Source organism: Glycine max, chromosome 5 (assembly GCF_000004515.6).
Source record: "Glycine max cultivar Williams 82 chromosome 5, Glycine_max_v4.0, whole genome shotgun sequence".
Lineage (NCBI taxonomy): Eukaryota > Viridiplantae > Streptophyta > Magnoliopsida > Fabales > Fabaceae > Glycine > Glycine max.
Genome location: NC_038241.2, coordinates 31,346,712 through 31,371,261, shown reverse-complemented (window position 1 = coordinate 31,371,261; position 24,550 = coordinate 31,346,712). Strand labels below are relative to the sequence as shown.

General features: G+C 35.4%; 4 protein-coding genes across 11 annotated transcripts; all 4 read right to left on the bottom strand.

Annotated features, from left to right (window-relative positions):
* Positions 1-573: 573 nt before the first annotated feature.
* On the bottom strand, positions 574-6,646 carry LOC100807368 (dynamin-like protein ARC5; the record flags this gene model as incomplete). The annotated part of the gene is made up of 13 exons (XM_026128455.2): positions 574-843; positions 1,126-1,458; positions 1,659-1,716; positions 2,169-2,269; positions 2,640-2,702; positions 3,846-3,906; positions 3,996-4,153; positions 4,816-4,898; positions 5,050-5,098; positions 5,385-5,448; positions 5,601-5,693; positions 5,781-5,914; positions 6,536-6,646. Coding segments are annotated over 13 exons (1,509 nt in total), but the record flags the coding sequence as incomplete, so codon positions are not given.
* Positions 6,647-6,885: 239 nt separating this feature from the next.
* On the bottom strand, positions 6,886-9,051 carry LOC100812558 (15-cis-phytoene desaturase, chloroplastic/chromoplastic). Of its 2 annotated transcripts, XM_041015444.1 has the most exons (2): positions 8,322-8,912; positions 6,886-8,258 (listed from the first exon to the last, which is right to left on the bottom strand). In XM_041015444.1, the coding sequence occupies exons 1-2, from the start codon at positions 8,547-8,549 to the stop codon at positions 7,119-7,121; spliced, it is 1,368 nt and encodes a 455-aa protein (XP_040871378.1). In that variant the 5' UTR covers positions 8,550-8,912; the 3' UTR covers positions 6,886-7,118. The 2 variants fall into 2 exon arrangements, with proteins under 2 accessions (XP_040871378.1, XP_003524753.1); XM_003524705.5 differs by having other exon boundaries at positions 6,886-9,051.
* A 64-nt stretch (positions 9,052-9,115) lies between these two features.
* On the bottom strand, positions 9,116-11,173 carry LOC102661448 (putative protein TPRXL). 2 transcript variants are annotated; one of them, XM_014775624.2, is made up of 4 exons: positions 11,031-11,173; positions 10,194-10,796; positions 9,936-9,995; positions 9,116-9,856 (listed from the first exon to the last, which is right to left on the bottom strand). In XM_014775624.2, the coding sequence occupies exons 2-4, from the start codon at positions 10,791-10,793 to the stop codon at positions 9,491-9,493; spliced, it is 1,026 nt and encodes a 341-aa protein (XP_014631110.1). In that variant the 5' UTR covers positions 10,794-10,796; positions 11,031-11,173; the 3' UTR covers positions 9,116-9,490. The 2 variants fall into 2 exon arrangements, with proteins under 2 accessions (XP_014631110.1, XP_040871379.1); XM_041015445.1 differs by lacking the exon at positions 11,031-11,173 and having other exon boundaries at positions 10,194-10,999.
* Positions 11,174-11,279: 106 nt separating this feature from the next.
* On the bottom strand, positions 11,280-16,573 carry LOC100806841 (uncharacterized). 6 transcript variants are annotated; one of them, XM_006579946.3, is made up of 3 exons: positions 16,422-16,573; positions 15,328-15,486; positions 11,280-13,839 (listed from the first exon to the last, which is right to left on the bottom strand). In XM_006579946.3, exon 3 carries the CDS (start codon positions 13,496-13,498, stop codon positions 11,579-11,581), a length of 1,920 nt encoding a protein of 639 aa, XP_006580009.1. In that variant the 5' UTR covers positions 13,499-13,839; positions 15,328-15,486; positions 16,422-16,573; the 3' UTR covers positions 11,280-11,578. The 6 variants fall into 6 exon arrangements, with proteins under 6 accessions (XP_006580009.1, XP_006580011.1, XP_006580010.1 ...); XM_006579948.3 differs by having other exon boundaries at positions 11,280-13,809; XM_006579947.4 differs by having other exon boundaries at positions 16,317-16,524.
* Positions 16,574-24,550: the final 7,977 nt, after the last annotated feature.

Sequence of the window (24,550 nt, the reverse complement as noted above, 5' to 3'; positions counted from 1 at the left end):
TAGCAATGCATGCATTTGGCATCCTTGTGGTTGTTCTTTACTCTCTCTTGAGCTTTGTATCCTCGGATATCAATTTTGTGCAACATGGGTTTAAGCAAGCAGGCTAGAAAATAGATGGAGCTTCTTATGTGAGGCCAAACGGCATACTTACCTTGATAAAAGATTCCGCAAAAATCCTTGGCCATGCATTCTATCCATCTCCTTTGCCATTCAAATCTAGCAAAAACAAATCCATTGTTGCAACCTTTAGCACTACCTTTGTGTTTTCCATTGTTCCCAAGTACCCAGAACTTGGTGCACAAGGCTTTGCATTCGTCCTAATATCTACCAACGAACCAAAAGGGTGTCTCGTGAATCAATATTTAGGCCTCCCAAATGTGACAACTAATCTAGAATTCTCAACCCAGTTCCTCGCCGTAGAGTTTGACGGGATACAGAACCTTGATCTTCATGACATCAATGATAATCATGTGGGGATAGGCATATCCAGCCTCATCTCTAACGTATCTAAGCCAGCAGCATACTACTTGTCAGATCACAGCAAGAACATTTCTTTCAGTCTGAAGAGTGGAAAACCCATTCAAGCATAAAAAGTTTAGCATTATGGACAACAAAGAGAAAGTTGGCATATCTGGAAATTGTTCAAGAGAAAACCATGTTATATGAATTAAGAAATACCCTTTTCAGTTCAATTTCTGTCTCTCTCTTTTGCTGCCCAAATGAGTGCTGCATATTGGTTATGTCAAAAACATTATCCAGGTCATCTTGAAAAGCAGATTCTAGGTCTTCCCGGAGAAGTGCAGGCAATTTGTCCACAATGGGCATCAAAAGGAAACAATTGAACTGAAAAATATTAGGTATAAGCAGTGCATAAAAGATAGAAGAAAAAAATGGAGTGAGAATTCTAAATTATTTATGATTTTTTATCATAATAATCAATAGCCCCAAATTAGTGTATTGTTAGTGTCTTGACATATTATTGTCTTGTAGTTGTTAGTTGTAATCAACCTGAACAACAAACAAAATTTGAAAGTGGAAAAAAAAAATACATGTAAGCAGGACAGGAGGAAATTCACATACCAACCACAAAAAAGCATAAATGAACAAAAAAGAAACATCAGAGACCTTTAACTCTGTGGAAACCAAGAAATATTCTCTAATGCCATGAAATATCTGTTGTACCAAGCCATAAACAATTCTTTCAGATGAAGGTGCAAGCCTCCTATTCCAGAGTGTACTATCCAGAAGATCAGCAAGCTTTGTTTCTGTTGTCTGAATGGATGAGCTAGAATCAGTGCCAGAGGCTACATGGCAGAGTTTTACATCCGGTTGTGACTTTGTGTCTTCTTTCTCATGCGCACTTGTTTGTGATAGAACAGTTGATGTAGGATTATTACAAGCATTGGAATGTTCTGTTCCACCAAAAGAATCTAAGAACAGACGTAACCCAGCCCGACTCTACAATGTTGACAGTCACACTAGAGTGAGATATAAAATGAGCCATGAAAACTTAGCTTAGCAAATAATATATTACTCTTTTGCTCTTAAGTGGTGGATATAATCATACGAGCCTAGCTAAAATTCAAAGTAGGGAGCGAGATACTTTCAAAATGCAGCATACCAAAGCATGTCTCTGCAAATGTCCCTTAAATCAATACCTTATTGTGGAGAGGCCATGAAACATACCGTGTGGTGCTCACCAAGTCCTCCATACATCTGTAGCAGAGAAGCAAGGAATTTAGAAAAAAGCAAATAAACAACCTGGAATACTAATATTTAATAGGTATCATGTATGAAAAAAGAAAAGGGATAAATCATGGATGAGAATGCGAAGATGAAACATATATGATTCATGGTTGCAAATTTCAGTTTGGCAATATTATCACATCACATTTGGTATAAATCAAGTTCATTTTTTATGATCAAGGGAAAGAATAATGCACCCTAATATAAAAAAAGAACGACTGTGAAAAAAATGAAATGAAAACAAAAAATCATGATATAATGCAAGAATTCCATATATTACACTCTTTTAAAAGCTAAGCTATGCATCATATTCCTCATACTCAAATTAAGGTCATGATTATTTATTTATTTATTTTTCATTATAAAATTCATTTGCCATATAGAAACAAATTTGTAGCAAATGGGGACAAGTGGTGGTTAACTTTTCACGGCATGATTTTTCAGTAGATTCTGCAAAGTTGTTGAAGGCAGAGGCAGCACGCCTGAGGAACACCTCATGGCCACTTAGATATTCACAATCTTTCTGTCAAACAAAATATATAAATAAAATAAGTTTAGGAAAATAAAAAACTAATAATTGTACAAAACTTAGGATATTTGCAAAAGCATAAACAACTGATTCATAAAAAATTTCAATAACCAACTATCTCGAAAGCATAAGCTATATACACCCCATGCACGAGCCCTTCGGAATTGAATCACTGATAATGAGCAGACCCACCACTACCTTGTGCTAAAATACACTTTTATTTAGAATAATAGTGGCAAGGATCAAACTTTAGGCAACTTGCTCATGGATGCTATCATGTCAAGAACTAGGTATCCTAAAAGCTGAAGCTGTTACGCTAAGATTCAAATATTTTATATCTTACAGAAAAATCCGAAGAGAATACCTGAAGAAGAAAAACAGAGATCGGAAGCAATCTCTTAAGTATATACAACAGCCTGGACCCCAACTGTGTCAAGAATAGAGAATTAATCAATTAATTAGACTTGGAATATGAGGAAAAGTGAATATTATTTTCTGATAATTCAAAGAGTACAACAAGGATCACTATTTATACAGCTTTGATAGTAAAAACTATGCTAGAATTATGGACATCAAATCAAACATGATTACTATAAATAAGGAAACCTTGACCAATCAATCAAATGAAAGAATAAATCTTATTAAATCAGTACTAAAAATAAATGATGCACGTGTTTAATATTGTATACATGTAACAACACTCTCCCTCAAGCTAGAGAATGAATATCTATCATTCCCAGTTTGCTGGTAAGATCTCGAAATTGTTCTGCAGGTCCCTTGGTTAGAACATCTGCCAACTGACCTCCAGAAGGAACATATGCTATCTCAATAAGGCCATTGTCTAACTTTTCCTTAATTCAGTGTCGGTCTATTTTGATATGTTTTGCCCTATCATGCTAAGCCAGGTTATGAGCAATGCTACTGATGACTTTGTTGTTGCAAAAAAAAACAGCTTCATTAGAACTTCATACTTAATTTTGAGGTCTCTACTGGCATTGTGATATGGCAGAGACAAGAAGAGAAAAAGACTCTCATTCTGATATGGTGTCGGTAGTAATGTCTCTCATTTAGCATCTTCCTTTGGCATTACTACTCTCACCGTATCACAATGCCAAAGGAAGATGTTAAATCATGCACTAGAAGAGAGACAAGGGGAAGAGAAAAAAGACTCACTAGACTCAAAGGACTCATTGGGGACTATCTTTGTTTGTCTACTCTAAGGGGTCTGCAGTGGTTTATGCCGTGGTGTGTGTGGATGACATTATAGTCACTGAGAACAATATTGTTCTGATTCAAAGCTTAATTTCTCAGCTTAATTCTATATTCTCTCTCAAGGAACTTGGTGATTTGGATTATTTTCTGGGCATTGAAGTTAAATCTCAGCCCGATGGTTCATTATTTCTCACCCAAAGCATATCTGTGATCTTTTAGCCAAAATCAATATGCCAGGGGCTAAGTCTATATCTTTTCCCGTCAATCGGTCTTATAAGTTGACTTGAATTTCTAATGAATTAAAATAATTAAAGAAGGAAATTGACCGCAATATATTCATTTTTAGAGCATTAATCACCTGATGAAGAAAAGGTTCAAATGTGTCACGAGCCTTTGCAACAGCAATTACACAAGCAGTCCTGGTTACTCAAAATAAAAATTATTTTAATATATAATATTTAACAATTAGTAGTATACAAGAATGAATAGGTAAAACACACAGAATTACCTAGAGTAGTTTGTTCCATCATGAATATCTTCAACTCCACATGCATTTACAATTTCTTCCCGAGTAATTGGGGGACACTTGATTCCTCCAACCACAAAACGAAATTCACCCATTGCCCGATGATATTGTGCACCACCATAAAGACGCATCCCTGCATTCTGTATGTGTGTATAAACTAGCATGTCAGATTACAGAGACAAAGTAAACTGAAAATACAAGACTGTGAAATGTATGTATTATTTATTATTTATGCATACAGGCCTGACCAACGAAATCAGAAACCTGTGTATAGAAGTGTTTCAGTAGCAGCAAGAAGGAAGACAATTCTTAGGAAATTCAAGAGGCTTAATCTCGCCAAGGTCCCAATTCCAAATTCCAGCCTCCCCTCCCCTCTACCTCCCTTTCCCTGCTTATACCTCAATTCTGTAACAAATATACCCCACACACTCCCTCCCATCTACTGCCAACTAGGCAGTTAGTTGAGCCATTTTCTCTCCTGGGTGCATTGCTCCTTTTAACTCTCCCAACATACACCTTAGTAACGGTAGGCTTTAGGCCTGTATCATCATATGTTTGCTTTACAAGATTCTGAGAAAATTTTCACCCACACACAAATATAAAACTCTTACAAAATTAGTAATTAACAGACATAACAGCATAAGTTAAATGAAATCATCATCCAAATGAAAAAGAAAATGGCAACTATGCGTGTTCTTAATAAGAAGGGAAAATAGTAAAATCAAGAGTAGTAGCTTGTTATCCTCTACAATGAAAGACTAAGGCAGCACATAAGTACAGTAAAGAGTAGGCCAAAACTTACAGGTATTAGCTTGTGAGGGAACTGAACACCATCAGCTCCGATAAATGCACCTCCATTAATTCGCTCGTCTTGCAGTGTTTCACCTGTAAAAACAATAAATAAAAAGTCGAGCAATTTATTTGCCAAGGGAAAGGGGTCCAAACATAGTAAGCTTGCTTTTCAATTATTGTGCATTATCTACTGTTCAATAGCTTATCCATAAAAAAGAGCTACGGTGAAAAATAGGAGATTTACCGAACTTATCAGGAGGTGCAACAACTGTCCCTTTAAGCAACAATGACAGCTGCATAATAGAAAATATGCAAGTGAGGGAGGAAAATATAGGAGTACATCTTCAAGGTTCAAGCACTGTGTACGCATTCAAACAGCTGAAAGAAATTAATTAAAAGCATGCATATGCAAGTCCATACAGAATAAGACAGACAAACAGTTCCACTCCACAAGCTAAACATCCCCAGATTAAATGCCCCTTCCCTTGGTGGAACTTCTAATATCCACCAACACAGTAAATTTACCCAATAAAGAAGGGTCAGATACCGAGAATAAAAATGAATGTATGACAAAGAAACCTTGGTCAAGAACATATCATGGAAGGCTCTTCCTTTCTCCTTCAGTTTGGCTTCATCAAGTGTGCTGTGTAAATGTGAAAAAAGAATAAAACAACTGATGAAAGGAAGATAGATAACAGTTTTAAATTTAAAGAATTGAAAAAATAATAATTATCATCCTTGTCCCTTGCTATGCAGATCAAGTACAACAGAAATAGTTTTAACTTTAATACATACCTCAATTCTTGATTAATGTCACTTAATTTCCTTGTCACAGTCCAGTACTCCTTCTCGAGAAGTGGAATGATCAAAGGTACATTACTTATATACCTAGCAGGATCATTATTAAGGGCTCAGCCATATAACATAAAAAAAATAACCAGACAAACATAAAAACAAAATCTAATGTATAAGAACCTCTTTTGGAGTAATTCTTCCAGAAAAAGCCTAAGTTTGCTCACGCCTATCCTACTCCTTTCCTGCTTTGACAATGCCCTGCCCAACTTCTCCTCCAAAGATGCAACATCTTCTATCTCTCTGAAGCAAACTGCCTGCATCCATAAGTACAACTAAATAGGTCAAGGAAATGAAACTCTCAAGTTACCAAAGCACCAAACTCTTAACTCATAAATTATGAATTCCTCCAAGGGAATTACAATTTACAAACAAATAAAGAATGAAAACAAAGGTCTAAGACAGTGGCTTTGTTCTGTTTATTTATTATTTGTCTTAATTGATTTTAGTCCCTTGGGTATCACGATCTGCAATTTAAGTCCTCTATTACCACATTATCCACTGTTTCATAATTTTAGCCATTCGATAGGCATGTAAAACAAAGTAATAAAAAAAACAGAAAGCAATATAAATAATGAACAGAAAATGCACAACAACATACTTGACACGCAGAATATTAAAATGAAACAAAAATGAAAAGCAACTTGAAGAGGACATGAGAAATCCTAGGGAAACAAGCTTTTAGAGAAGCTATACGAGAAAGCTTCAACAAATTAGCTAATGGTTGTAAATAAAAAATAAAAAATAGCTAATGGTTAGCTAGCTGAAAACTCATTTTAGCATATTGAAAAACTCATCTCATTCTCTTCTCCTAGAAGTACTTCTAAAGAAGCTTAGCCAAACAGATCCTATGAAGGGAAAAGGGACATAGGCTTAACCTGTTTGAACTCATCATTGGAGCTATAGCGATAACCACTTCCACACCCAACTCCTCCAGAAGGCACTGATGCGAAGAACGGAGAATCACCAAGAATGCAGCCATCACGATGACATCATTGTTTTTTTGTTTCGTTTGTTTCTGACCCCCTTTACTGTCCCTACTTATCATTAATGATGAGTTTTGATTGCATCATGGGAATTACTATAAAGAAGAAAGGTTTTCTTTTTCGTATAGTTGTTATCTCAATTTTTTTTTCATTTTTAGAATTACACAAACCATACTTATTTGAATGACCATTGCAAGTAAATTAATTCGTGAAGCATACATGAAAACCGTAGTACATGGATATACATCAATTACTGGCGACGGGATCCTGGATCCGCATGATATTTATTTCTACAATTTGATCATACGGAATAAGTTGGATCCCGATACAACAGATAACAATTAATTAGCTAAAGAGAAAGAAAGAAAGAAAAATATGTTGCAATTAAAAATCATGCTATGCTAATTAGTCCTAAAAAAAACATATTATAGATGAAAATTGATTATGCACCCAGTTTGACAAAAGTAGATAATTGTTAAGCTGCAGTGAGGGCTCTATCCTTCAATAGGGATTCTGCTGCCCTCCTCCCAGAGACCAAAGCACCATCAAACGTGGCAGAGGTCAAATGATCCCCACACACATACAAACCCGACTCAACTCTCGGGTCTTTCTTCAGATCCGTGGGCGGGCACTGATTGGGCTGTGCGAACCCGATTCGATAAGTCCTCAAATGGTTCCATTTCGAAACCATTTTCTCCCCAAACCAACCCGAAAGCTCATTAACCACTTTACCCACAAGCTCTTCATCTGACACGCCCTCAAAGAGCCCTATTAGTGACACTGATACAAGGCCTTTATCGGGTGGGCCAAACGACGGAGCCACGTTCGTGACGAAAAACATGTTGTTCACAATCCCCTTACCCGACCCGTTCAGAAACAGAACCGGGTCAGGTACCGGGATCTGGTCCCGATTCGCGGTGAAGTACAAACAGACCGTGCTTCGAACCGGCTTTTTAGGAACCGGACCGGTTCTTCCAGATAATAAATGAACTGCTGCTGGTTCTTCAACCGCTACTATGACTCCTAGCTCGCTCTTCAAAACGTCGCCGTTTTGGAGTCTCACGAGCGGCGAATCGGAATTATCGAGGTCGACCGAAACGGCCTTGGAGTTGAGCAGGATCGAACCGGACGGCAACCTCGCCGCCAGCTGTTCCGGGATCGCCGATATGCCCCTCGCTGGAAGAGTGTTGTCTCCGAGGGCGAGGCATTTGAAGATGAAATTGAACAAGCGCGACGTCGTTTCCAGGTCAGGGTCGAAGAAGATTCCGCCGAAGAACGGACGGAAGAATCTTCGGATGATGGAATCGGAAAACCCTAGTTTTTTTAGTAGTTCGATTGTGGGGACTTCCTCTGCGGTGAGGATTTCTTCGTCGGATTTGACGAGGGCGCGGATTCTGGTGGATCCGATTAGGAGCTTGTCGAGGGGGGATCCGATTGGGTTGGTGAGGGACCTCGCGGAGTCCCAGAAGTGGCGGAGAGGGTCGGCGACGGTGTGGAATTGGCCATCGTAGAAGATTCGGGCGCCGGAGTAGAACTTCTGGAGGTTGAGAGATTGATAATTGAGGAGCTTTTGGGCTTCCGGGTAGGCGGTGATGAAGATTTGGAAGCCGCGGTCGAGGAGGAAGCCGTCGACAATGTCGGTGCGGACGCGGCCTCCGACGGCGTCGGAGGCTTCCAGGAGGAGGAAGGGGATGTTCTGGGAGTTCAGGTGGGTGGCGGCGGCGAGTCCGGCGAGGCCCGCGCCGATGACGATGACTCCGGTGGTTTTGGGGAGTGGTGGGGATTGGAGAGGTGAGGAGGAGGAAGGGGAAAGTTGTGCTGATTGGGTGTTGAATCTGAATCGTTTTGGAGAAGAAGAGAGGAAGTAGGGGTTTGTGCAAGGGAGGGAGAGGGTGATTGTAGTCATTGGAGTTTGGATAAGGTTTTTTGGTTAATGATCAAGGCCTTTTTTTTTTTCACTAGAGGGGTTTGATTCTGGTGGGCGTGGCTCTTCGATTGGTTTTGGTGGAGATGGTGATGCCATGTTTTTACGTGGACTAGAGTGCAATCACTCGTGAGATATTAGTATTATCATGGGTACAAAAAAAAAAAGTGTGGTTTTTAATATTTAAGAATATCACAAACAAGACATGTCACAATATTCTCCCCTTGAGTTCCCTTTTCCTTGACACGTGGAAGGAGATGATTGGAAGGGAAATTGATTGGATAAATAAGATAGAAGCCACCCTAGGATACTAATAGTTCTGTTGTGACATTCCTCAATTTTTGACTAATTTAGGGTTGGGGGGAAGCTAGTGCAGCTCCAAAGTACAAGTTAATATAATGCTTTTTTTATTTTTTTTACAAAGAGTTAATCTAATGCCTACTCATATCTAGAAAGGTATTCAATCAAAAAACCAGAACTTACCAATTCTGTTTTTCTTAGTATCATGTAATTATTCTGAAATGTATGCACAACTACACAGGTCATTATCTGTCACCACGGTTATACCTTCTTTTTTTTTATGGTATAAAGGAGGGGCCTAGTTAGCCCCTAAACAACAAAACTGGTCCTACCAGAGGAGGAGATAGACATAATCGCAAAAAAGGGTTACAGTGCACTGGAGCACGCAGCCTTACCCTTGCATATGCAAAGAGGCTGTTTCCGGATTCGAACCCATGACCAACAAGTCACCAAGGCACAACTTTACCGCTGTACCAGGGCTCGCCCTCTTCCAAAACGCCCCAAATATGACTTTATTTATTTTAAAATTGGGGAAAATTATTCAAATGGCAGAAGAAGAAAAACTATGGTTTTACTCTTGAGTAACTTCCATCAGTGAAGATGCGTACTATCAATAATGGGAATCAATCCCCCTTGCAAATTGCTTCAAACACTAGTAGTCTCCTTTTACCAGTCCAGCCATGCTGAATCCCAGAAATATGAACATCAACTTGTTCCCTTGATGGAGCTTTATCTGAACCTAGCAGAACAACCTCAATGCCATCATCTAGGGGTGACCAGTCATTGAAAGTGTTGGAATCGGTAAGGGTATCATGAGTTTCGGCTGAAGTTGGTTCGGATGTAGTGACTTCATGATCAGATTCGGCTGAAGTTGGTTGGGATGTTGAGACTGCGGGATCAGATTCAGCTGCTGCATACTGCTGATGAACATCGCTGCTTGGGCCATGGGTGCTTGATTCTGCTCCAACAGATGAGCTGCTTGTCTCTGCCTACATAACTCAAGAAGAAATACTCAATTGCTGATTAGGTGTATTTTATTATATTGAAGGATATCTTTTGATAGCTTACCTCAGATTTTCTTTTCCTGGCCAATATAATGCTACGATCCTCTTCTGGTACGCGTCCATACTACAAGATATTGATACCTTTAGGCTATCAAATACCAAAGACAGACAATTTATTACCCATTGACTTTGTAGATGTTTTCAATGAATGACTAGGCAAAAAATTTAATTTAGCTAACTCAAATTCTTAAAAAGATTCATTATTATATGATGGAGAAAATACCCGACTTTAAATTCGTAATAGTATGGTTATGGCGCGAACCTGGCTTTTGGAGTTGTAGCGACTGTTACCAGATTCTTCCCGCGCTTTGCAAATCTCCGTCTTGAACACGCTCTTCGCCGTCGACGAAGAGGACGAACCGCGGCTGGAGGAAGATGAAGACCTTCCGCTCGTTCCTCCGGACACCGGCCTCACGAGAATAGCATCCATCACGATGACGTCATCGTCCCCCGTCGACGGCGTTCGGTACACCGGAGGCGACCTGAGCGGCGCAATCTCCATGTTTTCGAGTGACGAAAGCGGCGAAGACGTCAACCAACCGCGAGAACAGAAGCTACTGCTTCCTCCCGAACTAGTGCCGCAGTACTGAAGCGCTTTCGCTGTCCTGGCGCCGAACTTCGGAGAAATGAAGGCCTCGCCGTCGCCGGCGACCTTGCCGGAGAGCGGAGATCCGGCGAAGAGGTGGCGCGTGAGCGGCGAACCGGCGTCGATGTTCTCGGCGTACGGTTGGAACCGTGGACTCATCGCGGTTGGTTGGAGATAGCGTCCTCTTCTTTCCTCCGAATCGATCTGCAATGGAGGAACGTTCTCGTTCGAAAGCCTCGACTTCAGGGACTTCTTCTTGCTATTGCTCCTTTCCATCGCCTATTAACACGAAGAACACGAAGCTATTACGACGAAAGCTTTATCGTTCGAATCACAACGCGGAATGATTTTTCCGAACGCGATTGTGCTTTCTTTTAAACGAAAATTCAAACGCTAGTTTCGTTAATTTCTGACAAAATTACAGAATCGATTCGGTGTGAAGTATATATCAATACTATCTAAAGAGTAAAATGCTTGAATCAATGCACGAACTTGCAGAGAACAAAAACTTACGGAGAAAGAGAATCGGAGAGATATTACACGCAACGCACTAATGGCTATTCAGTGCGATTCCAGCGTTGCTTACGTTCTTCTGCATAGAGAAAAACGGAAAAATGAGGGAATCGGAAGAGGCGCTACTTTTTTAGTGTAAGAATCATTCTCAGAGAAGCCTCTAATTTATACTTTGTGAAACGAAGGCCACAACGCAGATGTGGTCTTTCAGTTTTCACTGCTTTTATTTTAAAACAATAAAACTAGAGGTTTAAGAATACAATGATTCATTCAATTGCAGCAAGTCCACCATCTTAGAATGACGCTGTTTGTGGAAGTGGACTTGGTTGGTTTCAAGAACGTTGCCACCTTATACATTGAATAATGAAAGCCAGACAAAGCACTACGAACAATAAGAGCCTAATGGCTAATAATAATCAACACCCAACTATACACAAAGTTATTGAACAAGCAGCAACAAAGCCTTATGCACAATTCCATGATGGAAATGGTCCCTAATCCCTAAAATGAATCTACAACTTGCGAGACACCAGGCTCCCTCCCCCATTTCAGATGCTGCCGAGTGCATTTTTGAGATTCCCTCCAAAATACAACATGAGGTCGCCGCCGTGGACCCTGCCCTCCGGTAGATTAAAATCGAGGCCTTTCTGAGCACTGCTGCAGCCAGCAGCCGAGCTTTGGCAGTTTCTGTCTTGGTCTGGCTTCTTGGCAGCCAAGAAGTTTGAATAAGACGGTGATTTCATCGAGAGCGGAACTAACACCTCCTTGGGTATCAGGTGCTGTCTTTTTGCTGGAGTTTCCACGGAATCGTAGGAGTCGGACAGAACACTGACGCCTGAGGAAGAATTGTTCTCAAAACTGCTACAGGCCGTGGAAGCAGAAGGTACAAGACCACGGAAAAGTCCGGGTGCAATCAGACTGCCCTTGTTCATTTCCCGCTCTTGCACCAAGCTGCTGTGAGCAGCACAGAGTCCACTCTTTCCCCTAGCAAATTTCTCACACTTTCCATCTCCCCAACTACATCGCTTTCCCCCACCATGTGCCTTGCAGAAATCTGTGCTCCCTTGAGCGCTCTTCCCACAGCCTTCAAACTTGCATCGCTTCCCCCCACCATGCCTGACACAACAGTCAGTACGACCACGTGCACTCTTCGTGCAACCTGCAACAGCACACCTCTTTCCACCACCATGAGCAACACAGAAGTTTGTGCCTCCATGCACACTTTTTGGGCAAATGCTACCTCCATTAAAAAGGCAGCGTTTCCCCCCACCGTGTGCCTTGCACAATGGGGTGCTACCTTCGGCACCTTTGGTACACCCTGCAAATGAGCATCGTTTCCCACCACCATGTGCTTTGCAATACATAGTGCTCCCTTGTGCACCCTTACTACATTCTTGGTACTGACAACGGCGTCCACCTCCATGAGAGATGCACAACCCAGCCTGCCCTTCAGCACTCCGGGTGCAACCTTCTATTCTACACCTCTTGCCCCCTCCATGTCTAATGCAAAGTCCTGACTTACCCCGAGCAGCTTTTGTGCACCCATCTGGATACCCACATCGCCTACCACCACCGTGTGCAATGCAATAATCTGTCTTCCCCTCAGCACTTTTAGTACATCCCAAGTGTTGGCACCTCTTCCCTCCACCATGGGCCTTACAATAAGCAGTTCGGCTCTCAGCACCTTTGTTGCATCCAGGTTTCTGACATCTCTGTCCACCACCATGCCCGATACAAAGCCCCGAAGCACCTCGAGCTCCTTTCGTACAGCCAAAAAATCTACATCTCTTAGGATTGCATGTTCGGTTCTCTGGAGTTATCCCTGTATCCTGGGGCCCAGATACAGTACCAAGGGAGTAATTTACAGCATTGGATGGTTCTGGGCACAGTTGAGGTTTACTTCCAACAATTAATTCTTGTGTTTGCACCGAACTTTCAGTGTTATCCATTCTTGGAGCTAAAAGAAGTGATGGTATATAGCCGCCTGATTTCTTTGCTGAGGTAGAACCCTCATCAACAACAGGAATCCTTGAATAATAATTTTCTGAAGAAGTTTGGCTTGAGAAACATGACATATTCACATCAGTCTCAGTTGAACCTGAGCAGTCAAGCACACTTGAGGCCTCATTTGTTACACCCGAAAGGCCAAGTTGAAGGATTGATTCACATTCAGATGGCACATGCTGAGTAAAAAGGTTGGCTGAGTTTTTCTTCATATTAAACCCCAAATTGTTGTAGTCATCGACATATGCCATAGGGGTTGGGCCCAATCCCAGAACCAATCTGCAGCCATCATCAGAAGCATTGGAAAACTTCATCCCAAGATTGCTCCTGGTACATGTATAACTAGTCTTATTTGTTTCTCCAAAGCCAATGCCATTCAAGCATAATTTAGTATCACCGAAGTTGTCATCTTTCCTAAGTTCAGTATCATGAGGAGACAGTAAAGATTTCATGTTCAAATCCATTATCCAGATGTTGTGCACTACAGCTATAGAGGGTTGAAGTAGCAGAACAGTTCACCACTTGCTGCTACAATACTCACATAACTACCAGAACTTTAAGGCTAGAAAAACAAATTCCAATATACAGCTTCCACCACTTACAAAGCCTGATGTATCTGATCTGTCCATTTTCACTATATCCCAGGCAAAGTTTCGCAAAATCTTTCAATAAACTTAATTTTACCAATTATATCTTATAACATCTCTTGGAAAGAAACCTTTGATAAGACTGCTTAATAATGATGTAAAGAGTTCTCTGGAGCTTCTCGTGCTCCCTGTGAATAAACCATTAAGCTTCATTAGCCCTGACAAAGAGATAAGGAAATAAGTTATTAATAAATCAATTAATACTCAAAAGAAAAACTATTTTTTAACCCACAATGCACGGGTTCATGTGATTAAAAAAATAAAAATGAAATGTCAAGTTTTCATGTCTCACCCCTAACATAAGCAGAAAAAAATCCAATTTAATGAAATAACACATCAGAAGGGAGACGGTACAAACATATTAGTGAGAAAAGGCATAGGAAGTATGTGTGGCACTTAGACACCCTTTCCTATTTTTATGAAGGTTGAATGCTTGAAAAACTGCATAAACAATCTTTGAAACTTGTTTTGTAATGTTTATCTGGTTCACATATTTTGATCAGCTTGATGAAATGAAAGCTACATGTTTTTTTAGGTTTGATTTTTCATATAACAATTTCATATTATTTTTCTTGGTAAAGAAGCTATGTAAAAGACATGTGGTATTGTAATTGAAGACCAATTTTTATTTGACCTCATGTTTTATTTTTTATTTTCTATTTTCAAATGATTGAAAAATTTGACTGATATTTAGCATGGATGTTGATTTCAGGGGTGATTAATTTTGAAGTAATTGTTTGAGGTAAAGATATATTAAAATTATCTTAACTATAATGAAAAGACACCATCTTATGCAATCTTTTTACATCAAGATAGCATCCAAATAAAAGATAACCAGTGACAGGCTGCAAGTATGAATTGATTTTGTGAGAGATAGATCAGTTATTCCAATCGGAAATTCCTACTATTCTCCATAATTTTGTTAAAATATTTCATGGAAAAATGTTTTTTCTCATATTTTCTCATGTTTCCATCATGTCTCACACATAGCATTGATTGTGAGAGGTTTTACTTAACATATCAAAAATAAAAAAACAAGATGCAAGAAAATCTGAAAACCTTTGATCCTCAAAAAGTATGGCACCTTGTTAATTAGCAAGTGACAAGTGGCACGTATACCAAATTTGAGCCATCAGATCACAATTAAAGTATTGGACTTTCATATGCATTGCTCTTGGAGTATGCAAGAACCTCAGAAGGTCTCCAAGTCTCCAACAAATGCATAGACAGTCACAAATCTTAATCAGAAAATAAAAATATTTAAAAATTAATTGTAGAATGGGGCACATTGAATTTCACTAGCCTATGAAGAGATACCCATCAAAAGATATAAAGTTGTAATAAGCATTCTCAGCCAAAAAAGATTGAAATTTTGATTAGCAAGAATTAAATGAAAACAAAAAACTGCTGTATGTGACCAGAAAAAGAAATATTAAAAGAGAAAATACAAAGGGAAGAAGATCAGGACAGAAGACCAAGTTTTCATTTCATGAAGAAAGAACCTCAAATCTATTAAGAAGAGAATATTAAATATAGCTTTGACTAGAAACAGAATCAAAGAGAGAAAAATAAAAATAAAATAAAGCTTGTAACAAGGAAAAATAAAGGAAACAGGAAACATCATAATTCATAAGGAGTTCTCTGACCTTCGCCAATTCAATAGTGCTCAGATCCATTCCGATTCTGGTTGTATAGAACTCCCTAGTCATAAAGTCCTTTCAGTATATGAATTTGTTTGCAAAATTTCCAGCAGAAACCAACTTCCGAAATATATAAGAGGAGGCTAAAGATATGTAGAGTTGCTCCTGCATAAATTTAGAACATAACAAGCAGTTCAAGCCTCAAGCTAGGAAGTAAAAGAAAAATTTTAATTCTGATCTAGAGCAGAATAACTAACATAGCATACTGTGCTACATTACTTTCAAGGCTTCAATTACTCAAATCAGGGTAAGTTCATAAGATAGATATACAACCAGTATATATGTTTATAATACATCACTCTCATAAAAATATTAGCATTCAATATGCACATATGATGAATAAGGAGTTGAGAGAATCAGCAATAAGGGGATATGCAGAGGAGTAGATCCAAGTAAAAAAAAAAAAAAGGCAACAAATTCACACATTGTTTTGAATCTTAAATTAAAGAAGACACTAAAAAGAAGGAAAATATGTTTAAAAAAATGCCAAGGTGATATGCAGAGAAAATCAATCAACTGGAAGAATAAACAGTTGCCTGCACCATACCCACATCAGAAACCAAGACAACAAAGCAAAATATTAACACAAATAGATCGAAGATTATCATAATTTCAAGAAATTTTAACTGAACTAACCAGTAAAACACAAACAAACAGAGAGAGCGACCCCCAAAAAACCAAATCTGACAAACTCCCTCAACCAAAATCAGAAAAGAGTGTCATCTCACGCACAAAGAAACCAACCCAACTCAAGAACCATTACCACACCCTGAATTCCATAAAAATAAGAAAAACACCAATTAAATAGCAGCAGCAGCAACCGACACAAGCATAAAAAAGAACACGAAAAACCAACGAATCACAGAGCAATTGGAAAATACAGAAACACAATATTGAGGCAGAGAAACGAAAGTTGAATCAGATTAAACATTTACCCCTGGAAACTAGAGAGAGTTTTCCAGATCCAAGAACCCCTCAAAACCCCTGAGACTAGAAAACTAACGAAGAATAAGAAGAGGAAGAAAAGACAAAGGAAATACCGAAATATTGAAGAAGAAGAAGAACAAGAGGTGAAGGGAAGAAGAGCCAGACAGAGAGAAACTCGTTACGTAATAAAGCCACGCTAATAAATAAAGTAGGGGCGGCTCTGTTTTTTTTTTTTTCTCTTTCTTTTTAATGGAAATTTTCTTCGGCGAGTACCAACGATAAAATAAAAATATCAAGATTTGAGGGTTTGTGGAATGACAAAAGTGTCCTTCGTGGCAAGTGGACAGAACAAGCGTCACATGCTGGCGGGGCATGCATACTTTTGGTCGAAAAGGATACACCGTGAAATTCCATTTCTACCCCTGGTTCAGCGTTTCGTGCGGTCGAAACGAAGGGTGGTTTTGACTTTTCGTACTTTGTCCACTGTGGGGGTTGTGTGTTTGTCTTGGATTAGTGGAAACAGGAGCTGTCGTGGCGCGCTCGTGTCTACAACGTCGAACAAATATTTTGGAGGTGTAATCTGCTGCGGTAACGGTGGCTTCACGACCGTGGTCATGACCATTGATGTACATGAAGTCAACGACGAATCTACGGTTTTGGTGTAACGTGAAGATCCGTGTGGCCACAACGAGGGAAAATTATAACGGAGCTAGGTTTGGCATGATGGCGCAAGCATCAGCTTCGGCTTCGGCTTAGGCAGCTTAGGTAAGGCTCATTGAGGTTTCTCTTTCCTAGTACACAATCACAATATTAAACATTATCACGAGTCATCTAAACTAAGAAAAATTTAAATAATTACTTGAAATTTCAATATATTTTTTCTAAATTTAATTATTTACTTATATTTTAGTCTTTAAATATATATTAACATTATCAGTTAAAACACAGCATTACATAAAATAGGTGGATCAATGTGACAGATGAATTGTACTCTCAAGGACTTTGCATTGGTTAAGTTTTCTTAATTTTAAGAACTAATGTCATAATATATACTATATACTTCGAGAACCGGAATTGTCTTTTACCTTATTAATTCTCTTATTTTCTTTATTTGTACTAAGTATCGAATGTGTTTGATATTTTTAAGAATTAAATCCATTATTTTTTTTATTTAAAATGTTTTCTTTTATAAGGAGGGAAGAGATTGAATGGGACAATTTTTTTAAAAATTAATAAAAGAATATAGCATTATTCTTAGAATCGTTTTAAATTCTCTTATAATATATTTTCATTAATACTTCTATTTTTTAAATAGTATATAATTAAATGTATTTTATATTTTTATGATATTAAAAAATTTCACTTTTTTATTCAACGCCTTTTTTTATAAGGAAGTAGAAGAAATTATAGGAAAAATAATAGAAGAATATAATATTGCTCCACTGTTTAATACCTGAGAAACTTTTTCCCAAAAAATTGGCTTTAATGTTTCTTGGATTTGAAAATTTAATTGATTAATAGTAAAATTGTAAAGTAAAAAATATAACTTTGTTGATTTTGTAATTGAGGTTTTTATTGTGATGCTAACATTGAGTTAGGTATGGTGTAATGGAGTGAGGTAGGGGCGGTTTAGCCTCCTCAGCCCCCTGTCCCCGCATCACATATCATCTCTATTTTTGTTGGGGTTCAAAAATTTATGTAATTAGGATTAAGTCCATTTATGTAAGGTTTTATAAAGAGAGTGGAAATTTATGCATTAAGATTAAGTCTATTTATGTAGTTTACTTAATTTTAATACGAGGGTGGATGTGGATGCATTCAGGGAGTGAGTGTGGGATCATAATACTCAATCCTAACTTTGTTCTTGACTTTCTCAAGTAGTGAAAATTCGATCATGATATGACTTCGATCAACTTAATTTTTTTCTGTCAAATTCAAAACAAATGTAAGTGGAATTTTTTTGGTGGGTGCAAATTCAATTGTCATGCCTAAGTTAATTTCCGTTTAGAGGTAGTGAACAATTGACAAGAAAGGTAAGTGGGTATAATTGGAGGAACCTTTATTCAAAAATTAATTAGTCCTTAAGATGAGACCATTGATGGAAATGAAACTTATTAATCAGTTCCCACACGATTCAAATCCATAATAGCCAATTGGCAGGACCGTGATCCTTATCTATTATCGGACAAAAATCCTTATCCCTGGTTAACCTTTAATTCACATATTTTATAAATTAAATTTATTATGAATATATTTATAGTACTTATTTCCTTGAGTTGTAGTAATTTTTTTAAGGTAATGACATCATTACTTTTCAATTTTTATGATCCACTCTTTTACACCCTTGTGACATTAATATGTAAAAATGATTTTTTTTTTCTAACGACAAAACTCATTTTAGATTTCGAATTTTAAATTATTCTGCTGGGGGATACGACACTGATTAAAATAATCACAAATGTTATAATATTGAATTAATCGTTAGTCTTTTGAAAACTTATTATTAGACAAAAATTCATAATTGACTTGAGATATCTATATCAGTAAAATGAATTTTAGTTCTCAAAAGCTTATTTCTATTAAAGTTATTGAAAATATATCGTGTATGCACGTATATTTGAGAAGTTCTAATAACTTCTCTATTGATTAATTTTTTTTAAGGAAATTATTTTTTAAAATTAGTTATCGTGTATGCGAGTATATTTTAGTTTGTGGTGGGATATAATCTCCTGCTTTGTATTACCTTTCCCTTCCGGACATAAAACTATGATTTTTTAAATGTTTGTTTTGATTTATGATGTTCTTTAACCTTCTCATCTCGGTGTTTGATTTTAAAATGATCTTTAAATCTTTCCTTTTTATTTTCAGAATTTGATTTATGAACTTATATATGAAGAAGACTTTGTTAGAATAAATAACGTTTATTTCAGTGATCTTTATGTTTCGAAAAAATTAGTAGATTGTTTGATATATTATTAGTTGGAATATATCCTTGATGTAAATAAATCTTTTATAGTTTCATCTTTTTTTTTAATCTTCTTCCTCTAATGTAATATCTTTATTTTTATCATTAATTTTATTTTCATAGTTTATTTTATGCTTTATATTTTCTTCTTTTAACGTAACAAATTCTCAAAACTCAAAACATTTGAAAATAATTTAACAGAATTATTTTGGTTTACCAAAATTTAAAATGAACAATTATTTTTAAACGGGTGATTATTTTTAAAGATATTTTAATATAACAATTAATTTGGTATACCAATACACACATTCATTAAAAAATACACAAAGTAACTGATAATATATTACAAAATTATAACACTATAAAATATTTATAAATTATCAAATATAAATTTAATACCGTGCAAGACAGAGGATATTACGCTAGTTATTCTCTTTAAATTTTAAATCTTATATAAAATTTATCTAATATTAAATAATATATTAAAACATATTAACCAGTGCATTTTGACTCCTCTAAAGTAAAAAAAAAAAAAAACACTTTAAAGAATAAATTGCAACAACAGTAAGTATCAATTAGAAAATCAACTGCTGAAATTATAACTAATTTTAGATTTTATTATATATGTATTTATTTTATCACAGTCTTATTGTTAATTTTTCAATTAATAATCTGTATAATAGATATAAATCTTGTTAAGTCTCCTACAAATTTTTGCCGCCAAAGCCTTCACCCCTTTTTCCATACTTTTTTGTTTTTTCATATTCTTCTGTCAACATTTAATTATTTATAGCTTCTTATTTTTATTGTAATGCCTATTCATAATCAACTATTTTGAATATTTGTTTTGAATTTCTTAACTTTTTTCCAACCTACAAAAAATTCTTTGTTGTTGATACTCATTAATGTCAATACATTTATTTAAATGAATACTCATAATCATTCAACTTTTTTAATGTTATTGTATTTTCATGTCTCACCTTATTGCATTCATTCAATTTTCTTCTATCTCTTAATTTTTTTTTTCAATTTTCACTATCCATTCAATGATTTTCACCTTATTTCTTTTTTTCATTTGATGTTTCATTTTTTTTTCTCCCAATACGCTTAATAATCAACTCATTTCATTCTTCATATATTTGTGTTATGCTCTTGCGAGTTTTCTTCATCCCTATCTCATAGAGGTACTAATCATTCTTTCTTTTTTCCTTGTCTCTCTTCAACTAAATTCTTTGTAGCATTTTTGTTTTCTTTCAAAGAAGCTTGCTACCACTAACAATAAGAGAAAACATTTTTTAATATGAGAAACAAAAGGCATTTTTATATTTTTAAGTTTATTTTTTTCTAAAGTTATTTTTAACATATAAATGTTTAATATTTCACTTAAGTCATATTGTTTTGGTGACAAATTAAATTTGAAATTCAGGTATTTAAGTGTAACAAGTCAAAGTCAGATAATTTATATATTTTTCCTTTATTTACGCATCTTTTCTTAGATTTTTTATTTTGTCTTCTAACACTTTCTTTTTGTTTTATGTATTTTCTCATTGGTTCTAAATGTGATTTCATATTTCATTTTTGTACTATCCCCATGGAAGGAAAAATAATAGGCTATTTTTTTGGATGGTTTGCTTCAAATGGACATTACAAGACTAACTTACTAATCATCACAACCATCCTTTTTCTTTGTGCTATTATAAATATTTTCTTTTTATTTTTTGTCAGATTCAATTGTTGATCATTTTTTCACGCAAAGCTTTTTCTAATTTGATTTTATGTATTTAGAATTGGTCTTGTATTTCGCATTCGATTGTGCTATATTTTGGTTTGTTTATAATTTCTATACTAAATGTTTTGCTATTAGTATTTTCATTTTTTGCTCAGAGGGATCAATGTCAGAATTCATATGTTCCAGAAATAATATCATGTTCCGTATATGGGTTCCTATTCTAGATTTCTCCCTTCCTACCTCGTGTATATACTATCTTTTGGCGGTTATATCTGCAATGGATTCTATCAATGTTATATTCATATTTTCTGACTTACGAGAATGTTTTCTTTGGAAAACTTATAGAACTTAAAGAGCTTGGTGTAGATCTTGATAAACATTTTTCAGTAAATAATGACCTTGAGAAGAGATTAATAGTAATGGTGTGCAAATTAAAAATTGCATAAATGAAAAATTCACATCTTAAAGAGTCATTTACAAAGTCAAATGCTGAAATGAATTTAGTTGAATCTATCAATGACCAATTTTTTTTGTTAGATTAGGGATGAAAGGGAAGTGTTGCATCAAAATGGAAATGAGCTGTTGGATGCAACTGAGATTTTTGTGTTTTACATCTTGTAAAAACAGAATTGCAAAGAATATTAATGGTGGAAGATCTAAAGATTAAGGGTCTATTTGTTTATTTTCTTTTCAGATTTTATTTTATAGAATGTTTTGTTTTGCAAAATAATTTTGTATTGTTTAACGCTCGATCAATTTCTCATTTAAAATTTACTAAGTTTTAACGTTATTATACTGTTTTACGTTTCTAATTTTATACTGTAATATGGCGAAGCCAAGGTGATGCTCGAAGAACAGGCTATTGAAAATTTGAAATTATCCCCAAAGAAGGATCATCAAAATGAAGAGTTCATCTTTGTGTTACGTGAACTAGAAGTTGGAGTGTGAAACGGAGAATCTACATTAAGAGCTAGGAGAAATTAATGAGAGGAATTTAATTGTAATCGTTGTGTAATAATAAAATAATTTATTTTTGTTATTATATACGTTAATAATGATATATATGTAAACTTTTTAAATGATTTTTTTAGAACTTTTCGCATCTTGTAACTTAAGAAAGTTGTATTAAGTTGTTTCTGTCCTCTTAAATAATATTAATTAATAAATTATCATAGAAAATAGTTATTGTGTTTACAAAGTTACATTTGCCATTTACATGAATTTGTTAATTTATTTTCTCTTAATATTTTTCTTTTAGAAAGTTTCTTTTAACATAAAACACTACATCTGATATTTATTTTATTATCAAATATAAAAAAATATACAAATGAAAAATGTAAAAATAATATATAAAAATTATTACATTTATTTTTTATACATTGACACGTGTATCTAAATTTATTAATATAGAGAAATTATGTAAACATTTGGATGTTAACACATTTGGATGAATAGTATTTTTCTTCTTCCAAAAAGCAAGTAAGATTTACATTTAACTCACAGATGAATAATTTAATGAAAACCACACAAAAATCTAAATTATTAGGGCAGTATTATACTATTTTAATTTGTTGATATAATCATTTTAACTTAATGTATTTTTCTTTGCTTATTATCTTCTGAATTAACTAATTTATTAAATATTTTATTTTATCTAAGATAGAAAGTATAAATATGTTATAATAAACAAGGATGAACATTTTTCTTAAAATTCATCGATTATAAAAATTATTGTTGATAATTTTGTCGTTATGTCAGCAGAAATACATTTATTCAAACATACAAAATACACTGTCAATATAAATTTCTTATATTTTTTATATATGATAAGATTATTAATTTTTATAACAGTAACTTCATAATTATATAATATTGGGAGTAATTTTTTGTTAGTTGACGGTACATAAAAACTTAAACTTATTAATAAATTTAATTTGTACGTAACATTAAAAGTTTTTTTTACAGTTATACAATGATGCATGTTAAAATATTTATTCAATAAGATTGTTAATTTATATGTTATCAAGCTCATTAAATAATTTTATAAACACATTATTAAATGACATCATACATTTTTATATCCTAACCATTTTCTCGTACATATTTTGTTTTTTATTTATTTAATTTAACAGATTTTTGGCATAAGCCAAGCCAAACAAGGAGCCACGCCACGCCACTAACATCTTGTCTGAAACGACGACAGTTAAACTAAGCTTCAGCTTCAACGCCAGTTCGCTGCATCCAACAAGAACACCGCGATTACAAACAATTGGATCCAACCAACCAAAAGTAGCCACTTGGCGCTTCGGAGTTGCCTCGGATCTGAATCAACGGTTACAACGAACCCTGAAACAAAAACTGAAACGTGTGTGTCTGCTATGCGACAAATGAAGATAAGAGATGCTGGTGGCCCCACTTCGGTGTCCAAGTCTAAGACACCGGACACGTGGCTTCCAGACAGAGGTTGACGCATGTGCCAATAATTGAATGTGACACACATGGGGACAGTCTCCATTGGTGACGCCACAACCTCACCCGCGGATCCCACTATGCTGTAAGAATCTTCTCTATTCTTTTTTTTTTAATCCGTATCCTTAAATATTGATTAAAAAAATATTTATTATGTAAAATAATAAAAAAATTGTGAAAAACATTATAAGAAACACAATTTTATTCCTTCCAATAATTTTTTTAATTTATTATCAATATCTTAAAAATATTAATTATCATTTGTCTTTTTTAGTATCAATAATGCATTATATTGGCACTTGCACGCTTCCCTATTTTGGTTCGAAGCAAATGAGGAGCAATGATCATGTGTGAGAGCAACCACATGAAAAATCTTATGTCATCATGATGAAATATACTACCACTTTGTTGTTTGTACTTTGTACTTTGTACTTTGTGTTGTGGGCATGTCCATTCCCAGCTGTGAATTGTGATGCTCTCGCAAGAATCAATCTAGGTTCCAGATCCAGGCATTTCTCTTTGTGAAGTGTAAATTACTCTTTTAACTCAATTTTAAATTAAGGCTTATATAATATAGATTAAAAACATCATTAATATTTTTGTGTTTATTAAAACTGATTTTTTCTAAATGAATGTAGCTAGATGTAAATCTGAAACGAAATGATGGAAATATCCAAGGTGACCACAACTTGTTTGAAGTGAATGGCTAATTTGTCTCAAGTATTAGTATATTGTAAGGCTAAAGTTCGAATTCTCTTTGAAATCAATCTCGATCTCAATACAATTGAGATTGAGACGAAAACATGAAATACTTATAAAAAAGACATTTTGATATTTAAGTTAGTAATTATTTTACTAAAATGACTATGTGTATTAAATGTTTATACCATAAAATGACATTGCTGGTTTATAGGAGTTATAAATGGATTAAATTTTTAGTCCTAGACCTATAGTCATCGTAACATAAATAATACTTTGCATATGGCAAAGACAATTTTACTTCAAGGCAAGATAATAGACGCTACAAAAATTTGTATTAGTGTATCACAAAGATAATTTTACTCCAAGACAAGATATGA